The sequence below is a fragment of the Anomaloglossus baeobatrachus genome, chromosome 4 (assembly GCF_048569485.1).
Source record: "Anomaloglossus baeobatrachus isolate aAnoBae1 chromosome 4, aAnoBae1.hap1, whole genome shotgun sequence".
NCBI classification, from domain to species: domain Eukaryota; kingdom Metazoa; phylum Chordata; class Amphibia; order Anura; family Aromobatidae; genus Anomaloglossus; species Anomaloglossus baeobatrachus.
In genome coordinates this window covers 230531748-230555548 of record NC_134356.1, presented here as the reverse complement: position 1 = coordinate 230555548, position 23801 = coordinate 230531748, and the positions used below count along the sequence as shown (strand labels likewise).

The 23801-nt window shown below is 48.3% G+C and overlaps 1 protein-coding gene across 2 annotated transcripts in view; it reads left to right on the top strand.

The window, feature by feature from the left end:
• The first annotated feature begins 2101 nt into the window (after positions 1 to 2101).
• NFYB (nuclear transcription factor Y subunit beta) overlaps positions 2102 to 23801 on the top strand; it is a 39754-nt gene continuing 18054 nt past the window's right edge. For both annotated transcript variants that reach the window (XM_075342409.1, XM_075342407.1), the window contains exons 1-2: positions 2102 to 2186; positions 23322 to 23415. In XM_075342409.1, the coding sequence (XP_075198524.1) occupies positions 23322 to 23415 (94 nt within the window). In that variant the 5' untranslated portion in view covers positions 2102 to 2186. The remainder of the gene's footprint in view (positions 2187 to 23321; positions 23416 to 23801) is intronic.

Sequence of the window (23801 nt, the reverse complement as noted above, 5' to 3'; positions counted from 1 at the left end):
AGATAAACCAAAGTCTCTGTGCATCACAGTCACTACGGGGAGCCCAGGTGTCCACTACCACCGGTGTCACTTGGTAATCTGGAGCCGCCTCCGTGCACAATTTAGTTCTCTGTTGTGGCCCCCCGGCTTGAAGCTGTTAGGGCACCGCTCACTATATTTAGTGTAGCTGTGCTCTTGATAGCTGACACTTGGGATTTTAGTGGGCCGCTTTACTGGAAAGCCCTATCCCCCGCGGTATGTTGTCGCCTTCATTCTCTGAGCTCTTAGGGAATTTCATAAAGATACTCTCCCTCCCAGGTTAATTATCAGGACGTTGAATCGGTTCCTGACCTAGGGTCCTGTACCCCGTCGTGTTCAGTACCTGTCAGTTCTTTTGGGTTTCTGATGCTGACAGTCTATGTCCGTCGTACCTTCTCCAATGTCACTGCCATCGGTCCCCGACTCCTCTGGTCCTGGAACACCGTCTGTGACCCAACCTCAGTCTAGCGCCTCACTCTTTGAGGGCTCTTACTCTTCTCCTTGCTTCCTCCCTCCCAACAGTCTGCCTGACCCCTAGGTAGGTGGCCCTATTCCAGCTTGACCAACCCACTGGTGAGTCTGACAGGTCATGATGTGAGGTGTGATTGGGATTTCTAATGCTGATGGTAGTGACAGCGGTTTCTTAGGAACCTGGAACCATGGGGGGGGGTAGGCCCTGTACCCTGGGTAAGGATTGAAGTTCCCTGTGGCACTCTGATATACTCAGGAGCGCCATACTTTCGGAATGAGATCGGCCAGTAATTTGCAGGCTGTATTTTTCCTCAGATAAGAGCATGAGTTTCACCATTAGGCCAGGGCCACACAGGGACTACTGCGATCCTCGCATGACACTCGGCTCACGCTGGCAGCACAGCGGGAGCTGAGTGTCACTGCGACTGAGGTCCGATTATGCGATCGGACCACAGCTGCGGGGGACGGGTTGGCACTGAGGAGGGACAGGCCGGCACGGAGGAGGGGAGGGAGGGATTTATCTCCCTCTCTCCTCCGTAGCCGGCTATTGCCATTCTCGCACTGCACTCGCGGTACACCGGTGCTGCGAGTGCAGTGCGATCTTTCTCTTGCCCCGTAGACTCAAATGGGTGCGAGAGAAACAAGGATCGCATTGCACCTGCAGCATGTTGCAATTGTTTTCTCGGTCCGATTAGGGCTGAGAAAATAATCGCTCATGGGTGCTGCCCCATAGAGTAATATTGGTCCGAGTGGAATGCGATAAAACATCGCATTCCACTCGCTCCGATTTTCATGCCGTGTGTCTTAGGCCTTACCCCTGCTGTCACCCCACTATGGCTCCGATTCACCATTTCTGGATTTTTAAATCACTTTTTGGTCTTTTGGTATTTGTTGTTGGGTTTTTTCTGTCAAATTCTTCAAAAATGGTGCACGCAGCTCATGAATTTTCTGCAGAGTAAAAAAACGGTCTTTATTTTTGTCTTTAACCTTTTCTGTGACTTTTGAACGCAAGAGAATCACAAAATGGCGCAAAAAAGAGTACATTTGTGACAAACTTTGCTACTTTTCGAAAAGTGGCAAATTATGACTAGAAGCCCTAATTTCAGCGCACACAAAAAACACAGGTGAACAAATAAAATAGACTTTAAAAAGGTGAAAATGGAAAGAGGCGAATAAACATAGGCGCAAAACAGTAAACATTAGACAAAAAACCGTGAGCAAACGCAATAATGAATCAGGCCCCCTGTGTGTACACGGGCTATGGCGAGTGCTGTGAGCTGCTGACAAAACGCGTGAGATCTGGAGAACGGAGGGAGGGAGGGCTGATACATGGACTAGCAGCCGTGTGAGGCGGGAGGAGGCCGCACGATTAGAACAGCGCATGTAGGCAGGACGTGTGGACGTGGTCGAATGACTGCGGGCGGGAGACCGATTTATAGGAACAGCTTACAGGGGGGAGGAATTGACGACTCCTGGAACAGCTGCCGCTGCCGGCGACGTGTTTGGTGTCTGCGCAGTAGGGGAAGCGGAGGGGGTGTTACCGCCTTACTGGAACAGCAGCCCTGGACTTGGAGCAGAGGGAGGAGAGTACGAGTCCCGGAAGCGCCGCTCCGCGCTGGGACTGGTTCCTTCGCAGCCATTTTCTGTCCAACCAAACAGCCGATTCGTGCAGGGAGCCAACCAGGGCCGCACTGGAGGTTTGTGCCTGGCTTCGGCCAATGATCGCTAACCGATTCTCCCTGTAGCTCAAATGAAATGTCCGGAGCCGGCAGTGTTTGTGCCGCCCGCCTTACTAAAGTGCCCGAGTATTTAGGGAGGCACCGGGAAGCGGCGGCCGGGCAGGGCTCCTTTGTCAGCACCGCCGCGCCGTGTGTGATGGCAGCTCCGGGCACAGCGCGCATCCTGTGTGTTCTGCAGGCTGCTGGGGGAGGGAGAGGGTAATGGCCGGGTGCTGGGAATGGTGGCGGGAGGAGGGGGCACAGCCACACTGCAGCCTCCATTGTGTGGTCCCGGGGCTGGAGGCGGATGGTGCCCGGTGTACAGCTCCGTCCTATCCGCCTCTCCACCGGAAAACGGGGTCACTCTGCAGGCCGTGCCCGGGAACTGACACTGCGGCGTGTAGTGTGTGTGTGTGTGTATGTATGTATGTATGTATGTATGTATGTATGTGTGTATGTGTGTATGTGTGTGTGTGTGTGTGTGTGTGTGTGTATATATATATATATATATATATATATATATATTGCATGCTATGTGTACAAACGTGTGTGTGTATATACTATGTATGTGTGTATGATATATAATGCATGCTATGTGTATATACACACACTATGTGTACATGTATGCTATGTGTACGTGTGTGTGTATATACTATGTATGTTATGCCTGTGTACATACTTGTAATGTGTTCCTGTATGATGTGTGATGCAAGAATTCAGCTTGTGTATGCACACTGTACACAAATGGAGCCTTTGTATGTTACTTATGTTCATAAAGCCTGTGCAAGTATGTGTGCATCTGTGTGAGGTCTCTACATGCATGCACGATACAAGTGTGTGGCGCGTATGTGTGCATGATACACGTGCGTGTGTGTGCGTGTGCATGCGTGGAGCCTTTGTGTGCATAATACACGTGTGTGTGTGCATGATACATGTGTGTGTGTGCATGTGTGGAGCCTTTGTGTGCGTGATACGTGTGTGTTCATGCGTGGAGCCTTTGTGCATAATAGACGTGTGTGTGTGTGCATGATACGTGTGTGTGTGTGTGCATGCGTGGAGCCTTTGTGCGCATGATACACATGTGTGTAGCCTTTGTGCATGATACGTGTGTGCGTGGCAAGCTTTTGTGGGCACGATAAACGTGGGTGGAGCTTGTGTGTGCACAATACATGAAAATTACATATATGTAGTGTGTGCGTGTTTGGAGCCTGCCCAAGTCCATACCTAAAGACTGTGTGTATCTAAATACCTAGACTCTGCAAGTCCACTGCGTGCATGGGGCTTGTGCACATATGCATGGAGACTGCATATGATCATAGAGCCTTTAGTTTATACACACATACAGATTGTGTGGATCCTCCATAGAGCCTTTATACATACACCCAGACTGTGCATATGTCCATAAAGCCTGTATACATACACGGAGACTGTGGTGCATACCTCCATAGAGCTTTTGTACATGAAGCCTGAGTACACTCGTGCATAAAGCCTGTGTGCGTACATGCATAGACTGTATATCCACTACATACAAGCAAGCAGCCTGTACAGACACTACATTCTTGGGTCTCGTGTACATACAGTATATGCAGCCTATGTACATCTACTGTGCGCCCATACAGCCTTTCAGTCCTACATATCTGTACTGTACTGGGTAATTAAACATTTTAATTGGCTTTTTAGTAAGAAAACAATCATTTCATATGAGGCAGAATCTGCTGATTAGGAAATAGAGACCATTGAACTGGAAGAAAAATAAGAGGGTTATTGGGGGCTTCAGTGATGACTAGGATTTATGTAATTGGTTATATTCTATTGCAAACTAAATTCCTACTGTGTTAATCCAGAAGATAAAATCTGCAGTGAGGTGGATACCAATTGTCATATATTAGGGGGAAAAGTCCTTCCCGACTCCAGAAATGACAAGACTAAAGCGGGCTTTACACGCTTATATATATCTAATGAGATGCTGGCGGGGTCACGTCGTAAGTGCCGCACATCCGGCATTGTTAGTGATATCGTAGCGTGTGACAGCGATGAACGAGCAGAAATACTCACCTTCTCGGTCATCGCTGACACGTCGCTCATTTTCTAAAAATCGCACGTCCTGTTGTTCATTGTTCCCGAGGCAGCACACATCGCTCCGTGTGACACTCCGGGAACGATGAACTGCAGCTTACCTGCGGCCGCCGGCAATGTGGGTGGGATATTTACGTCCCGCTCATCTCCGCCCCTCCACTGCTATTGGTCGGCCGCTGTGTGACGTCCCTCCCCCTTCAGGAAGTGGATGTTCGCCGCCCACAGCGAGGTCGTTTGGAAGGTAAGTACGTGTGAAGGGGGTTTACAGGATTGTGCGACACGGGCAACAAATTGCTCGTACCGCACAAACGATGGGGGCGGGTACGATCGCACAATCAATTGTAACGTGTAAAGCAGCCTTTACTCTACATCAGGGGTGCGCAATTAATTTTGCTGAGGGGCCACATGAGTCTTTGTGATTTGTGTGGAGGCTGAGCCAATAGGCTGAAATGAATACTGCTCAATATTAATAAATTATAATTATTTTATGTTATCACTTAATATTGACCAGAATTAAGTATGCTGATATCCTATATACAGCATGAGCCCTCACAGCCCCCTATATACCGTATGAGCACACACCCAGCCCCCCCATAAACAGTATCAGTATGAGTCCACACACAGCCCCTCTATATAGAGGATGAGCACCATATAGCTCCTATGTACAGTATGAGGCCCACATGGCCTTTTATATACAATAGGAGCCCACTACATAGCCCCTATATATAGTATGAGCCTACTACATAGCCCCTATATACATTATGAGCCCCCACATAGCCTCCTATATACATTGAGCCCCCACATAGCCTCCTATATACATTATGAGCCCTCACAGCCCCGTACATACAGTATGAGCGCCTCCATAGTGCATATTGGGGCTATGTGCCCACCACATAACTCCTCTATATAATGGATGAGCCCACCACATAGCCCCTATATACAGTATGAACCCCACCTGGCCGCCTATATGCAATATGAGCCCACTACATAGCCCCTATAGTATACAATGTGTCCACCCATATCCTGTCCACCGCCATTAACATGAGAACGTCTGCAGCTATAGGCATAGAACTGGTGTTTAGGTATACTGTAGTAAATTAGCCATGCTCTACGCAATGAAACCACCTATAGCGCCCACCTGGTGGAAAACAACGGAGTTAGCATTTTTATTTTGAAAATGGAACGAGATAGAGAAAAAAAAGTGAATTGCAAAGTTGTAGGGCATCATCAATTCAATACGAATAGACACCTTGCATACAAAAATGCTATGATTAGAATGTGTAAAAGTCACAAGGCTGCGGACGTGAAGCGATACCTCATGGAGACCTTCCTACAAGTCATTGGATATGGTGGCTGCGTGGAGTGGTTTCTACGCTCCCCTGACCTGACCCCATTGGACTTCTTTCTGTGAGGTCACATCAAACAGCAGGTGTATGCGACCCCTCCAAAAACATTGCAGGACCTAGGACGGCGTATTACAGATGCTTGTGCTAATGTATCACCTACCATATTGCACAACGTTCAGCAAGATACAGTATGCTGTCCAGAGTCCAGATGTGCATTGCAGCTGAAGGTGGCCACTTTGAACATCAAAGATAAACGAGCGCCATATGCGTGACCAGCATTCAACGTTTTGGGGGGGGGTCATGGGTTTCATATCATAGCATTTCTGTATGCAAGGTGTCGATTCATATTGAATTGATGATGCCCTACAACTTTGTAATTCACTTTTTTTCTCTATCTCGTTCTGTTTCCGAGATAAAAATGCTAACTCCGTTGTTTTCCAGCAGGTGGCGCTGTAGCATGGCTACTTTACTATACCTAGACACCACTTCTATGCCTATAGCTGCCGCCGTTCTCAAGTTAATATCGGTGGACAGGATATGGGTGGACACACTGTATACAGTATGAGCCCCACATAGCCTCCTATATACATCATGGAGACCGCAGCACACTGAACCCTGATGGTGGGTATGAGCAGCTGTGGTCTCCTGCGGATGAGACTCGCAGCCCCGCAGGTCAGGACCCGCTGCGTCCAGGAGGCAGTGAGTCCTGATTGTATGCACATACCCTTAAAGAGGACCTTTTACCATACTTTTCATGTTGAATTGTGCACACAATGCAGTGGTGTTGTGGATATAGAGCAGAGAAAAACGGGGGGTGGCCTGACACCAAAAATGTATTTTCTAACTATCTATCCTTACTGTTTAACCACTTTTGTAATTATCTGTATTATAAAATTCCCTACAGTTCATCTTATTTGTAAAGGTGTGGATTTTTTTTTATTTATTTTTTTATACTGCACTTACTGTGACGTTTCAGTTGAGGAGTCTCAAATAAGATGTCACCAGAGGCTAGAAAGTAACCCCCCCCAAAGCGTCCATTGCTCCTCCTTGAACAGGACGTCATGAGTAGGCGGCTCTGCAGTTACTGACTAGTTTCTTGCATTGCTGCCCCATCCGAGGATGTCCTGGATGCTAGACGCTGTGGCAGCATGCTGCTTCTCTCTCCAGCACTGTTGCTTGTGCGAAAGATGTCAATGCTAGATGCAATGAGTGACACCAGCACCCCTCCACAGACTATTAACACCGCTGTCAAATGAAGCGTCATTATAGGGCAGCGCTAGAATTAGTGAGTGACACCAGCACCCCCCCACCCCACAGACTGTTACCACCACTGTCAAATGAAGCGTCATGTGGGGGCAGTGCTAGAAGTAGTCAGTGACACCAGCACTGCCCCCTGATGACTCTTCATTTGAGGGTGGTGCTAGAGGCAGTGAGGCGGCTCTTGTGTCACTCGTTGCCCCTGTCGACAACTTTCATACTGCAGCATATAGAGAAGCAGCATGCCGGCACTCCAATAACCTCGAAGACAGCATACATCATATAGGAATTCCTCAGAGGACGATGCAAGAAGCTAGTAACTGCCGCGCCGCTCCCTGTTGAACATCCTCTTCCAGGAGGGGCGATGGACGCTGCAGGGAGTGACTGCAGTATGTCAATTCCTTTTGCATTTTTCCCAAAAACGCATGCATTCTTTGTTCCTTTTTTTTTTTTTGGCCAGAGGGTGCATTGTTGTAGTTAGCACAAAACACCAGCGTGCAGACTTTATAACCTTTAGGGATTAGCTAGATAGGAAGAAATATAGGTAATTGTATAATAAAGATAGTTATAAAAGTAGTTAGGGGGTAAAGGCCCAGTCACACTAAACAACTTACCAGCGATCCCAACAACGATACAACCTGATAAGGATCGCTGGTAAGTTGCTAGGAGTTCGCTGGTGAGATGTCACACTAAGCGACGCTCCAGCGATCCCACCAGCAACCTGACCTGGCAGGGATCGCTGGAGCGTCGCTACACGGGTTGCTGGTGAGCTGTCAACACAGGCAGATCTCACCAGTGACCAGCCCCCAGCGCCGTGTGGAAGCGATGCTGCGCTTGGTAACTAAGGTAAATATCGGGTAACCAACCCGATATTTACCTTGGTTACCAGCGCACACCGCTTAGCGCTGGCTCCTTGCACACCTAGCCACAGTACACATCGGGTTAATTACCCGATGTGTACTGTGGCTACGTGTGCAGAGAGCAGGGAGCCGGGCTGAGAGCGGCGGACGCTGGTAACGAAGGTAAATATCGGGTAACCAAGGGAAGGGCTTCTTGGTTACCTGATGTTTACCGTGGTTACCAGCGTCCGCAGAAGCCGGCTCCTGCTGCCTGCACATTTAGTTGTTGCTCTGTCGCTGTCACACACAGCGATCTGTGCTTCACAGCGGGAGAGCAACAACTAAAAAATGGCCCAGGACATTCAGCAACAACCAACGACCTCACAGCAGGGGCCAGGTTGTTGCTGGATGACACACACAGCAACATCGCTAGCAACATCGCTGCTACGTCACAAAAGTTGTTCCTTAGCAGCGATGTTGCTAGCGATGTTGCTTAGTGTGACGTGGCCTTAAGAAAAAGACATTTTTGGTGTCAGACTAACCTTTTTAATTTCTCCTCCATTGCAGAGATATTAGCAGTGTTTTTGGCACCTAATGAGCTAACTATTCTTAAAGGGGTTCTCCAGGAATAAAAAAAAAAAACAAAAATAACTAAAGGAAATGTCATTATAAATGCATTTAATTAGCAAATCACAATCTTTATGTTTTGGGGGGTAATCACTATGGAATTAAAGGGAACCTGTCACCTATTCACCTGCGGGGCAGTCCAATACAGTCCGGTCCAATGGGCGCCGCTATTTTCGGGGCCAGTGCCTCCTCTATCCTTGCTGTTCTCGGGTCCAGAGCCCCCTTTCTTCCGTCCATCGCCGACTTCTTGCTGCTGCATCCTCTTTTATATCTGCTATCTTCTGGGCTATGGAGCGTGTGATGCCCGGAAAAGAAGCCTATGAAGTATTCTTCATTATACAGGATTCTTCCTCCCATTCACTTCAGAGTTCCTGTGACGTAAGGTACGCAGCCGGAAATCCCACACCTTTGCATTCTGCCTGCCATCCCTTCCCTACACTGTGAAGCAGCAGTGACTCACCTGCATACAGCAAAATTGAATCCTGTGGCCACAGAACAGTGCAGGGAGGGACAGTAGCTTTGTTCCAAGCCTGTGATGCTTGTTCAAATTCACCTATGGCAAGTAACAGATGTGGGTAATATGAAGTCAAACCTGAAACCAGATAAAAAGGGGAGAAGATGACTCAACCTTTACATTGAGTGTCTGTGTGTGCCACATCAAGCATAGAGAACAAAGAGAAAAGAACTTGAAGACTTGAGAATCAAAATTGTTTAAAAAAAAAAGTATCAACTATCTCAAGGTTACAAGTCCATCTTCAGCGATCTTGATGTACCTTTGTCCACGTAACATAATCAAGAAGTTTTTAACCCATGGCACTGTAGCTAATCTCTGTGGACGGTAGAGAAAAAATGATGAAAGGTTGCAACACAGGATAGTCTGAACGGTGGATAAGCAACTTCAATAAAGTTCCAAAGAAATTTAAGCTGTCCTCAGGCTCAGGGTGCGTTAGTGTCAGTGCGAACTACGCGTTGACATTTGAATCAGATGAACCTTTATGGCAAGAAACTCAGGAGGACCCCACTTCTGACAGAAACAAAAAAAAACCAGCAGTTTGCCAAAATGTTTTCGAGTAAGGCTAGTTTCACACATCCGGCTGTTTGCCGGTGCTGGCGCACACCAGTACAGTGTATACAGTACATTGGCAGCGCAAAAAGCTCTGGTCACATGCTGTCATGTGACCTGGAAGTTACAGCGATGCCACTTTACTGTATACACTGTACTGGCGTGCGCCGAAAACGGCTAAAAGCCGGATGTGTGAAACCGGCCTAAGCATTCTCAGAAAGTGCCTTGTGGACAGATGAGACCAAGATAGAGGTTTTTGGTAAAGCACATTGTACTGTTCACAGAAAACGGAATGACGCCTACGCAGAACACAACACAGTACCTACAGTCAAATATGGTGGAGGTTCAAAGATGTTTTGGGGTTGTTTTGCTGCTCTGGAACGGAGTGTCTTGACTGTGTGCAAGACATGAAATCTGAAGATTGCCAAATGATTTTGGGTTGCAATGTAGTCCCCAGTATCAGAAAGCTGGGTTTACATCTTAGATCATGGGTCTTCCAGCAGGACAATGACCCCAAACATACTTCAAGATGCACCCAGAAATCGATGGAACCAAAGCACTGGAGAGTTCTAAAGTGGTCACCAGTGAGTTCGGAGCTAAATTCTATTGAACATCTTTGGAGAGATTTTAAAATTACTGTTGGGAGATGGCTTTCTTCAGAAAGAACACACATTGAGCGGTTTGCAAAAGAAGCTTGGCCCAAGATTCCAGTTGAGAGGTGTGAAAAGCTTGTTGATGGTTATAGGAAGTGACTAATTGTAGTTATTTATTGCAAAGGGTGTGCAACCAACTATTAAAAGAGTTGTCTGACATAAATTGTCCAGCTTTGTATTAACCTAATAAATAAATGAAAAATGTAAAGCAAACAGCTGTGTGCTGATATTATCAGGCTGGGAAGGTCCATGGTTATTGGGCCCTTTCCAGCCCAAAAATACCAACCCGCAGCTTCCCCAGAAGTGAACTATTACATGAGATGCTCTAATTCTGGTGATTCGCCTTGGTTCTTCCCAATGCCCTGTTTTCTTGTTAATAGTGATAATGGTGCTTGGGGTTTATGTCAGCTGTGAAGAGTTCACAAATACAGCAGACATCAAGCTCTGTTGCTAGTAATGGAGGGGTATCTGAGACCCCCCCCCCATTACTAGCCCAGTAATAAAATGGAAAAACACACGCAACAATACTTACTTGAAATAAACACTCCCTAACATATCAGATACATCAGTGATTTTTCCTGAAGGAGCGTTGACTCTGAAATGCGTAGAAGAATAAAATCACTATAATTTCTTCATCGACCTCCACCTTATTCCTTTGGCAGTGCGGTATTAACCCCTTTCTTTCTCCCTATCATGTCTTCATACACTGGGACTGCAGCAGCCATTTTCACATTGCAAGCCTTCTATAGTGGTTGTGGCTTCTCACAACTGCCTAAAGTGACCAATTCCTTGTATTTCTATTCATTCGATCCCACCGAGATAAGACCTTATTTTGTGCCTTTGTCTTTCCAGCATCTGTACCAATAAAGTACCATATTTTATGGATAACAAGGCGCACTTTTCCCTCCCCAAAACTGGGGGTAAAATGTGGGTGTGTCATACAATCCGGATATGGCTTACCAGGGCGGCAGTGGTGGAGCGGGGTCATAGGAGGCCGGGTCAGCGATACTTAGGGCTCGGAGGAGCGGCTCAGGAGGGTCACAGGACAGGGTGTCTTGGCGGAAGGGGCATTGATCTGACTGTGGGATCCATTGAATCACCCACGGTTGATGCGAAGTAATTCCAGACAATGGCCGCGGAGGCGGCGCGTGCACAGATTGACGTGATGGACTTCAAGAAAATGACCACAGAGTCCTATCTGTGCATGCGTCGCCTCCGCAGCCATTTTCTTGAAGTCCATCTCGTCAACCGCAGGCGATTCAACGGAGCCTGCAGTCAGATCAATGGCACCACTGCTGAGACACCCCGTCCTGTGATCCTCCTGCAGTGATACCCCCCTCCAGCCCACAGTATCGTCGACCCTCCTGAGCCGCAACACCCCCTCCTCTGATCTCGCAGCATTGCTGACCCTGCCTCCTGTGACCTTCCTGAGCCGCACCCCCCCGGTGAGCATTAGGATTAAGACGCGCTAGGATTATAAGATGGACCTTCATTTTAACATTAAAGTTTATTTTTTTCCTTTAAACTTGGGGCGCGTCTTATAATCTGGTGCGTCTTATAAAACGAAAAATATGGTATTTTTGTGTGGGAGTGTTTTCCTTTCTATTACTCAACGAGTTCAGGTAGTGTCTGATAGACATCTCTTCATTACAAGAAACAAGGCTGGATGTCGGCTGTTTTTTGTGGTACAGAAAAAAAATGGACTTTTCTCCGAATGCGTCACACGGTCTGTGTTAAAACACTGACATATAAACAGCACTATAGATTATAATGTTGTGTGTCCATACATGTCTGCAGTATATGTGAAGAAGTGTCTCCGGTATACGTGAAAACGGACGCCACTGGAAACACGTGAAGATAGACTCAGGCTATGTAACTGATTTGGTCACGTATGAAGGCTGTGCTAGAAATGCAAATAATTCTCTGCATTGAAACTTACTTTTCTGTCTAGCTCTCTCCACGTTTGGACCTGATTCATCAAAGCTTTAACAGCAGAATTCTGAGAAAAAAGCTTTGAAAAGTTTCAAAATGAAGGAGGAAAATTTCACGCCTGTTTCTACCAGCTCCTACAGAAAGGGATAGGATGCCACAGCTCATGTCAGTCATCGTGAGCTGTGACATTCCCTACGGTACCTCAGAAATCTCAAGTACCTGACTGGGGTGAGATTTCTGGCGTTGCTCACCTCTTTCCTGAATCAGGAGCATCTGACTGCAGCACACCTCCTCATCAAGACCAGTGTGAACATTGAATCCGACCGTTTGTGCTTGTTGTAAATGTCTTGTGTGGTCAATCACTAGTTACAGAGTACATGCTATATACCGTATTTCTTTGTCGCTCCATTGGGAGACCCAGACAATTGGGTGTATAGCTTCTGCCTCTGGAGGCCACACAAAGTATTACACTTTAAAAAGTGTAACCCCTCCCCTCTGCCTATACACCCTCCCGTGGATCACGGGCTCCTCAGTTTTATGCTTTTGTGTGGAAGGAGGCACACATCCACTCATGCATTCTCATACATAGTTATGACGGATGGAAGAAAAGAGGACCCCGATGGGGTCCCCGGCATGTTCCCTTCTCACCCCACTATGTCGGCGGTGTTGTTAAGGTTGAGGTACCCATTGCGGGTACAAAGGCTGGAGCCACATGCCGTCTCCTTCACCATCCCTTATGCGGCTCTGGGAGAAGTGGGATCCTAAGCGGTCATACACGTGCTGGGACCATGCTCCAGCCGCAGCCCCTGGTGGAACCTGCCGGTCCGGAGCTTCTTCACCCCCAGGAACCGGGCCCTGCAACTGGAAGGTACTCTGTGTCCCCATGTGTGGATTGTACAGGGAGGGAGGTCGCTCCTTCTCCCCGGAAGCCGCGGTAGTTCCGTCCGCAGTTTTTTTCGGCGGACTTCCGCGCCGACCGTGCTTGCTTGTCGGGCACGGCCTTAAATTTAGTCCCCGGCTTCGCCGCGGCCTAGTCGAGCAAAATCCCGCCCCGGGCCTGCCTGTCAGGGGTTAGGGCGGTATTACCGACGTGACGTCGGCTCTGAGGGCTGGAGCATCTTTGCATGTCTCCCCCCACCCTCATTGACCACTTGGGGACTCCAGATTCCCGCTCTTTCCTGGCGCCGCCCTCGGCTCCACACCCCCCCCTGAGAGCTCCGGCAGCCATTTTTAGCATTCTGCCGGTGGATGCTACTCAGCGGCAAAGCTCTGCAGCTCTGGGGGATCCAAGACAGGGAATCTGGAGGACACACTCCGCTCGTTAGCGGTTGGTAAGCCACACCGGTCACCCGGTGTTGGTCCCCCTAGGGTGCCGGGATATATATATAGATATATATATCTGTTCGGAAAGGCTGTATACCCTTTTCCCATATACCCTCAGTGGTCACTCTCCTAGGAGACAACAGCATGTCGTCCACAAGGAGCAAAGCTACTAAGGCACAGTCTTTTTTCGCGGCCTGTACCTCTTGTGGGGCTATGTTGCCTGCGGGATCCACCTACCCCCACTGTGATCAATACTCGACTCCTGCCACGCTTGCTCAGCCGGAGCCTCGGGCACTTGTGGGCCCCTCGGCTCATGTAGATCCCCCGGCTCCCCCTGAGCAGTCTGCAGGGACAGAGTCACCGTCGTTGGCCTCTTTCGCTGCGCTCTCCCAGTCACTTTCTCAATCCATTGCACAGTCTATGGACAAATGGTCATCTAAGCTCCTTGAGGCTTTGCAGTCCAGACCGGGCCCTTCACAGGCCCCGGCCCCTGTTAGTTTGTCTCCTCCAGGCCCCTCTCGGTCCGCGCCGCAGCGCGCTCCCAGGATAGCCTCTAGGTCCCAGGCGGAGGACTCATGCCCGGATCGCAGCCCCAGGCCGGCTAAGCGGCCTCGCTGGGACTCTTCCCCGGCCTCCTCACGCTGCTCTGGATCCCAGCTTGATGACTCTCAGGAAGACGAGGCGGGCGTGGGAACTCAGGGCTCTGACCCTGACTTCACCCTTAACCTTGATGCCCCTGAGGGGGGACGCCTTGGTAAATGATCTTATCTCGTCCATCAACCAGGTGCTGGATCTCTCACCCCCACCTCCTCCTGCAGAGGAGCCGGCTTCTCAGCAGGAGAAACACCAATTTCGATTCCCCAAACGTACGCGCAATACGTTTTTTGATCACTCTAACTTCAGGGACGCTGTCCAGAAGCCCAGAGCGGTCCCGGACAAGCGCTTTGCTAAACGGCACACTGACACGCGTTACCCCTTTTCACCTGAAGTCGTTAAGGGCTGGGCAGACTCTCCCAAGGTGGATCCTCCAGTCTCTAGATTGGCTGCTAGGTCCGTTGTGTCTGTTGCCGATGGCGCATCCCTGAAGGATGCCACTGACAGACAGACAGAGCTCTTGGTGAAGTCTATTTATGAGGCCACGGGCGCGTCTTTCGCCCCGGCCTTTGCGGCCGTGTGGGCTCTCCAAGCAATCTCGGCATGTCTGACTGAGATTAATGCCGTCACGCGGAACTCTGCTCCGCAGGTTTCTTTCTTGACCTCTCAGGCATCAGCATTTTCGTCCTACGCCATGAACGCCGTCCTGGACTCCGCTAGCCGTACGGCTGTGGCATCCGCTAACTCCGTGGCAGTCCGCAGGGCCATGTGGCTGCGCGAATGGAAAGCAGACTCTGCTTCCAAAAGGTTCTTAACTGGTTTGCCTTTTTCTGGCGACCGTTTGTTTGGCGAACGGTTGGATGAGATTATTAAGGAATCCTCGGGAAAGGACTCCTCCTTACCCCAGTCCAAACCTCAGAGACCTCAGCAGAGAAAAATCCATTCGAGGTTTCGGTCCTTTCGTCCCTCTGCCAAGACCCAATCCTCGTCGTCCAACCGGCCGGAGAAAGGCCAAAGGAACTCCTATGCGTGGCGGTCCAAGTCACGCCCCCAAAAGGCGGCGGGAGGCACTGCCTCCAAGACGGCCTCCACATGACTCTCGGCCTCATCTAACCACATCCTCGGTCGGTGGCAGGCTCTCCCGCTTTGGCGACGCCTGGTGGCCACACGTTCAAGACCGATGGGTGAGAGACATTCTGTCTCATGGTTACAGGATAGAGTTCAACTCTCGTCCTGCGGCTCGTTTCTTCCGAACCTCCCCACCCCCCGCACAGGCCGACGCACTTTTTCAGGCAGTGGACGCTCTAAAGATGGAGGGAGTTGTGATTCCCGTTCCCCTTCAGGAACGTGGTCGCGGATTTTACTCCAACTTGTTCGTAGTACCAAAAAAGGACGGGTCATTCCGTCCCGTTCTGGACCTCAAGCTGCTCAACAGACATGTGAGAGCCAGACGGTTCCGGATGGAATCTCTCCGCTCGGTCATCACTTCGATGTCACAAGGAGACTTCCTAGCATCGATCGACATCAAAGATGCTTATCTCCATGTGCCGATCGCACCCGAACATCAACGTTTCCTGCGTTTCGCCATCGGGGACGAACACCTCCAGTTCGTGGCATTGCCCTTCGGCCTGGCGACAGCCCCACGGGTTTTCACCAAAGTCATGGCATCCGTCGTGGCGGTCCTGCACTCTCAGGGCCACTCGGTGATCCCTTACTTGGATGATCTCCTAGTCTGGGCCCCTTCTCTGGTGGCGTGTCAACAAAGTCTTACCGTCACTCTGGCGACTCTCCAGCAGTTCGGGTGGATCATCAATTTCCCGAAATCCAAGTTGACGCCGACCCAATCACTGACTTACCTCGGGATGGAGTTTCATACCCAACCAGTGTTAGTCAAGGTACCGCGGGACAAATAGCTTTCTCTGCAGGCGGGGGTGCAGTCACTTCTTCTGAGTCAGTCACACCCCTTAAGGCGCCTCATGCACTTCCTGGGGAAGATGGTTGCAGCTATGGAGGCAGTGCCGTTCGCGCAATTCCATCTACGGCCACTCCAACGGTACATTCTTCGCAAATGGGACAAGAGTGCTGCTTCCCTCGACAAGAACATCTCTTTCCCTCGCAACCAAAACATCACTTCAGTGGTGGCTCCTACCCACATCTCTGTCCCGGGGAAAATCCTTCCTACCCCCAACCTGGGCCGTGGTCACCACGGATGCGAGCCTGTCAGGTTGGGGAGCGGTTTTTCTCCACCACAGGGCTCAAGGAACCTGGACTCCAATAGAATCGTCCCTTCAGATCAATATCCTGGAGATAAGGGCAGTATATCTAGCCCTATTGGCTTTCCATCGGTGGCTGGAGGGCAGGCAGATCCGAATCCAGTCGGACAACGCCACTGCCGTCGCCTACATCAACCACCAAGGCGGCACTCGCAGTCGTCAAGCCTTCCAGGAAGTCCGGCGGATTCTGCAGTGGGTGGAAGACACAGGCTCCACCATCTCCGCAGTTCACATCCCGGGCGTAGAAAACTGGGAAGCAGATTTTCTCAGTCAGGGCATGGACGCGGGGGAATGGTCTCTTCACCCAGACGTGTTTCGAGAGATCTGTCGCCGCTGGGGAACGCCGGACGTCGATCTCATGGCGTCACGACACAACAACAAGGTCCCGGCCTTCATGGCACGGTCTCAGGATCACAGAGCTCTGGCAGCGGACGCTTTGGTCCAGGATTGGTCGCAGTTTCGACTGCCATATGTGTTTCCCCCTCTGGTGATGCTGCCCAGGGTACTACGCAAGATCCGGTCCGAATGCCGTCGCGCCATTCTCGTCGCTCCAGACTGGCCGAGGCGGTCGTGGTATCCGGATCTGTGGCATCTCACGGTGGGTCAACCGTGGGCACTTCCAGACCGCCCAGACTTGCTGTCACAAGGCCCGTTTTTCCATCTGAATTCTGTGGCCCTCAACCTGACTGTGTGGCCATTGAGTCCTGGCTCCTAGCGTCTTCAGGGTTATCTCAGGATGTCATTGCCACCATGAGACAAGCCAGGGAACCAACGTCCGGCAAGATCTATCACAGGACTTGGCAAATCTTCTTATCCTGGTGCTCTGATAACGGTTTTCCTCCATGGCCATTTGCATTACCCACATTTCTTTCATTCCTACAATCTGGAATGGACAAGGGTTTGTCCCTCGGCTCTCTCAAGGGCCAAGTGTCGGCGCTCTCCGTGTTTTTTCAAACGCGTCTAGCCAGGCTTCCGCAGGTCCGCACGTTCCTGCAGGGGGTTTGCCACATGGTTCCACCTTACAAACGTCCGTTGGAACCTTGGGATCTTAACAGGGTCCTGACTGCTCTTCAAAAGCCGCCTTTTGAGCCGCTGCGGGATGTCTCTCTCTCTCTCTCTCCCGTCTTTCTCAGAAGGTGGCCTTCCTGGTGGCAGTCACATTACTTCGCAGAGTGTCTGAGCTTGCAGCGCTGTCATGCAAAGCTCCCTTCCTGGTTTTCCACCAGGATAAGGTGGTTTTGCGTCCTGTCCCGGAATTTCTCCCTAAGGTGGTATCCCCTTTTCATCTAAATCAGGATATCTCCTTGCCTTCCTTTTGCCCTAATCCAATTCACCAGTGCGAAAAGGATTTGCACTCTTTTGGATCTAGTGAGAGCACTCCGGTTCTACGTGTCTCGCACGGCGCCCCTGCGCCGTTCAGACGCGCTCTTTGTCCTTGTCGCTGGCCAGCGTAAGGGCTCTCAGGCCTCCAAGTCAACCTTGGCTCGGTGGATCAAGGAACCGATTCTCAAGGCCTACCGTACTTCTGGGCTTCCGCTCCCTTCAGGGTTGAAAGCCCATTCTACCAGAGCCGTAGGTGCGTCCTGGGCATTGCGGCACCGGGCAACGGCTCAGCAGGTGTCAGGCAGCTACGTGGTCTAGTCTGCACACTTTCACGAAGCACTATCAAGTGCATACCTATGCTTCGGCAGATGCCAGTCTAGGTAGGCGAATCCTCCAGGCGGCGGTTGCCCACCTGTAGGAGGGGGCCGTTTTCGGCTCTTTTTATTGAGGTATTGCTTTACCCACCCAGGGACTGCTCTTGGACGTCCCAATTGTCTGGGTCTCCCAATGGAGCGACAAAGAAAAAGGGAATTTTGTTTACTTACCGTAAATTCCTTTTCTTCTAGCTCCTATTGGGAGACCCAGCACCCACCCCTGTGCCCTTCGGGCTGGTTGTTCTTTTGTGTACACATGTTGTTGATTTGTTCTTTGGGTTCATGGTCTTCAGTTCTCCGAACATCCTTCGGATTGAATTTACCCTAGACCAATTTATAAGTTTTCTCCTTCCTGCTTTTGCACCAAACTGAGGAGCCCGTGATCCACGGGAGGGTGTATAGGCAGAGGGGAGGGGTTACACTTTTTTAAAAGTGTAATACTTTGTGTGGCCTCCAGAGGCAGAAGCTATACACCCAATTGTCTGGGTCTCCCAATAGGAGCTAGAAGAAAAGGAATTTACGGTAAACAAAATTCCCTTTTTTTTTTTTTTCGTTTTATAAAGATAACAAAAAAAGAGAGGTCCGTCTTATACTCTGGTGGTATCTTACCGTAGGGAGGGGGGGCGGCTGCGTTGGTGGAGCGAGGTCATAGCAGGCAGGAGGGGAGCTGGAGTAGGGCGATACTGCAGGTGCTGTGATGAGGGCTGTGCTGACTGTTAGCACTGTGCTTGCTGTGTGGAGCAGGGCAGTGCAGCGGGTGTCACAGATGCTCTGTCAGGGATGTGGGCTTCAAAGAAATTGCGACCCAGAGTTGGAGCGTGTGCAGATTGAGCTCTCGGCTCCATGACAAGCCAAGATCTCATCTGCGCACGCGCCACTTCCGGGCGCCATTTTCTTCAAGTCCACTGCTGGGAGATCAATGGGTCGGTGGCAGCGTGTGCACAGATGAGATCTTGAGCCGAGAGGTCCATCTGCCCACACGGGCGCCATTATTTGAAGCCAACGCAGCCAGCACAGCGCCCATTCTCCACCTCCCGGTAAGCTACATTCGCATTATAAGATGCACCTCATTTTCCTCCCAAATTTTTGTGAGGAAAAGTGCGTCTTATAATTTGAATAATATAGTACTTACCTTGTCTGCATATATATTAGATTTGGCCTCATTACTTTAGGGATCTGAGCAGGGTGGATTTGATTTAAATCTAACTGATTTAAATAACGATTTAAATCACGATTTAAATCACTAGTCAGTAAGGCTTGATTTAAATCAGTGATTTAAATCAAAGTTTCTACCTAAACTAGTTCTTGCTACTTTAACATGCAAGTAGATGAAGATTTTTAGAATCACTTTTTATATTACTTTTTTTTCTCCCCAGTTTAATGGGTTAATCATTCATATTTGGACACCACTGTTCTGTTGTACTTAGGAAGGAGAAAAATAATCCTGACCTTAATAACAATTTAAATAGATTTATTCAACTGAAACAATAACAACATTACAGCATAAGTTATTTGCTTAAACAAACATCCATGTTTGTTAACTAATTTGGCTAAACAAAATATATATATTTTAAGAAACTTAGACTGTCAGCCCAGCCGACACATGAAAAACTTAAATACTACTGTCCCTGTTGTCCTCTGTAGCTCACTTGTCGTCATCTTCATCATCATCTTCTTCTTTGTTCCTATTCATAATCTGGAAAAGAAAAACAAGCTTTCCTGCTTTATTGGGTCCCAACCGATTTCTCAATTTAGAATGAATGAGTCCAAAAGGAAGAGAATATTCTTTCAACGCCTGCAGAAGAAGCTACTGCTGTTAAAAGTGAAATCATTACTTGAACAGTCTCTAAATCCAAGCGCTTAAGTGACTTCAACCAGTTTACTGGTGTGACCTTCCTTAAAATATCTTCAGCAAACATATATTTCTTGAATGGTTCCCCCTTAGCTCTGAAGTTTATTATAGTTGGCATTAAAGATGGATGATTGCTGGATACCCATGTCATAGCTAACTACTCTTCCTCAGCACTTAGGTTTTGACCCTGATATTGGAAATTGACAATATTTGCCAAAAAATGAGCTGCAGTCAGTGCTTGTCCCATTCGTTTGTTTACTGCTTGTAATTTAATTCTGTCCATGTGTAGTTCTGTTTTTAAGTGTTCACTCAGTTCCTTCCAAATTTCAACAGCATCCACAATAAAACAGCTATTTTTCTGTATTTTGTTTAAAGCTTGAGAGATGGGTTTCAGGAAGCTCAGCATATGTTCAACATTTCTCTTAAGCCCAATGTTGAGGATTTTGGCCGTGACAGTGCCATCTATTTTATCTTGATTTTCTTCACAAAGTGTCATCAGAATAGGCCAGTTTTTGATATACTGCTCAAAACAGTCCACCACAGAGTTCCATCTATCATCTTGTGGGAGCGTTAGCTTGGTTCCACCCATCCTTTTCAGAGCTGCTGCAGCAAAATGATTATTACGGAAGTATTTAGCAATTTCAACAACATTAGCCTTTATTTCTGGAACACTTAAGTCTTTGGCTAAGAGGTGCAGCAAATGAGCACTGCAACCATATGTTATTAGCAGCTTTGTATTCCCTCCCTGCTCTTCTAAATCTCTTCTCATCTTGGATACGTTTGCAGCATTGTCAGTGACCAAACTGCGTACTAGACATTTGAATTTTTGTTCACATGTCGTTATAGCTTTTACTGCCACTTCTTGTAAGTATTCTGCTGTGTGTGCATTTCCTGACGTATCAGTTGTTTGTGCAAGGAAGACTTTACCTTCTTCTGTTATACAAGCACATACAATAGGATCATTGTGGACATTACTCCACCCATCAATACTTAGGTTAACAATTTTGCCCTCCAGAGCTGTTGCACATTGCTCCATTTCTCTGTCATACACTTGATCCAGCAGTTTCCCTGCAACATCAGCTCTGCTGGGTGGACTGTATCCTGGTCTCAGTGACTGAACCATATTAATGAAATGTGGGTTCTCAGTCAGACGGAAAGAAGAGTTCGTTGCATAAATAAACTGGGCAATTTTTTCATCAATCAACTCTTTTTCTAATCTGCTAGTTCTTATCACAACCCTATCTATGGTGGTTCCAGGAGGTAAAGGTTTTTTCTTCCTTTTGGGTGATGGTGATATGTGGCTGTGGGTGTCTGATGATGCTGCTGCTGCTAATGAAGCACTATCCTGGATGGATAACTCTGAAACTGTAGAACAGGATGATGGTGATCTTGGAGGTGGATAGTTTCCAGAATCCATGAATTCCCCTAAACAAAAAAAGTCAATGCTGTTATTTTATTGTTTATTATACAATTTCTGCTTATTGTACACAACACATCACTGCCCCTGCCCCAAAAGGAATATTTGTTTTTCTTCATAACTGTACCAAATGACAGTAACATGCAGTAATAATAAGAAATATAATTTTTTTCATACATGACAGTTCAGTCTTTAGAAATAGGATTCAATAAAAATGTTTACCAACCTGAAGATCCTGCCTGTTCAGAAGTGTTTCTTTGGTCATCTTCATCACCGCACTTCTCATGATGTTGCCTCATTCGCGCCACCAGGCCTTGCATCTCTTTGTTGCATCGTTTGCATTTTGCACGCATGCCTGCCTTACCGATAGGCGAAGGAGCTTCATTAAAATATTCCCAAACTGGGTCTCTTTTACGGCCTGCTGCCATTATAAGGAAAGAATGTAATAAACCTCAGATCGTACACACAAACAGATCCAGACTTGTCTGTCTGTGGCTATGCTGCAGTATTGTGCTCAAAGTTTCACTTTCATTTTCTTGTCTGCTTGCCCTTCCTCCTCCTCACACTTAAGGCCCCGTCACACTAAGCAACATCGCTAGCAACATCGCTGCTAACGAACAACTTTTGTGACGTTGCTAGCGATGTTGCTGTGTGTGACATCCAGCAACAACCTGGCCCCTGCTGTGAGGTCGTTGGTTGTTGCTGAATGTCCTGGGCCATTTTTTAGTTGTTGCTGTCCCTCTGTGAAGCACAGATCGCTGTGTGTGACAGCGAGACAGCAACAACTAAATGTGCAGTGAGCAGGAGCCGGCTTCTGCGGAGGCTGGTAACCACAGTAAACATCGGGTAACCAAGAAGCCCTGTCCTTGGTTACCCGATATTTACCTTCGATACCAGCCTCCGCCGCTCTCACTGCCTGTGCTGCCGGCTCCTGCTCTGTGCACATGTAGCTGCAGGACACATCGGGTTAATTAACCTGATGTGTGCTGTAAGTAGGAGAGCAAGGAGCCAGCGCTAAGCATTGTGCGCTGCTCCCTGCTCTGTGCACATTTAGCTGCAGCATACATCAGGTAATTAACCCCATGTGTGCTGTAACTAGGAGAGCAAGGAGCCAGCGCTCAGTGTGCGCTGCTCCCTGCTCTGTGCACATTTAGCTGCAGTACACATCGGGTAATTAACCCAATGTGTGCTGTAGCTAGGAGAGCAAGGAGCCAGCGCTCAGTGTGCGCTGCTCCCTGCTCTCTGCACGTGTAGCTCCGTGCAGTGGTAACCAAGGTAAATATCGGGTTGGTTACCGATATTTACCTTAGTTACCAAGCGCAGCATCTTCCACGCGGCGCTGGGGGCTGGTCACTGGTTGCTGGTGAGCTCACCAGCAACTCGTGTAGCGACGCTCCAGCGATCCCTGCCAGGTCAGGTTGCTGGTGGGATCGCTGGAGCGTCGCAGTGTGACATCTCACCAGCAACCTCCTAGCAACTTACCAGCGATCCCTATCGTTGTTGGGAACGCTGGTAAGTTGCTTAGTGTGACTGGACCTTTAGATTCACATTCTTCTTGTGTTGTGCAGATCTATTCCACTCCAAACAATCAAACATATTGTCTAACTTTTTGGACTTGGCACTGAAGGGGTTGATTCTGTATTCATAGGTTTGTAGAACAATAGGATTAAGGTCTTTTTCTCAACTCTGTTCATGTTGTAATATTTTTGCCGTGAAGAAGAGGCTGGGACCTCTGCGGAGTCAAATTCAGTTTTGAGAACTGCGTAAGTAAAGCGAGCGTCTGTGATAATATAGGAGAGAAACTGCCCACTAATCCTACAGAAACCTCTTTAAGAGCATGGCATTGTGAATGCTACACATATACAGCCTTTATTCTACTAAATTAAACTCTGCTTTATCTCATGATGGAAGAACCTTTTTGGATGGTAAAATATTTGCCTCAAAAAGCAGTTTATTGAAAAAAATCCGATTTAAATAAAAAAAAATCCGATTTAAATCAAAAAAATCCGATTTAAATCAAAAAAATCCGATTTAAATCAAAAAAATCCGATTTAAATCAAAAAAATCCGATTTATTTATTTTTTTTTTTTTTAAAAACATTGATTGTTATCCACCCTGGATCTGAGCAATTATTAGTTACCTAAAGATTATGTTTCCATTTTCAGATGGACGGTGATAACTCTACAACGGACACGTCCCAGTTAGGAATTTCCGCTGATTACATTGGCGGCAGCCACTATGTAATACAACCCCATGATGGTAAGTCTGGAAACCATGTGGTCTGTATCTTGTTTATCAACTTTTAGAATTGAGAAGTTTAAAAGCTCTGTCCTATAAGGACTATCCTGCCATGTGCACTGGTTTCCTGAACAGTTATTATACAGTACCCACTGAAGCCATGGCGTGACTGCGAGTTGTGCATGCCCTTTGATTCAGTTTTTGCATTTCACGCCAGTCTTGATAAATCCTTCTCAATGTGTATTATGAAAAGCATACTCCTCATATTTAATTTACCGCTGGAGTGGTGCTTTTAATCTAGGGTCCTTGACCCCAGTCTTATTATACGCACCTTCCAGCGTTGATACCTTTTATAGCCGCCACTGCCGTTGGTCTTAGGCAGTTTGTGATCTGCTGGATCGCGCAAA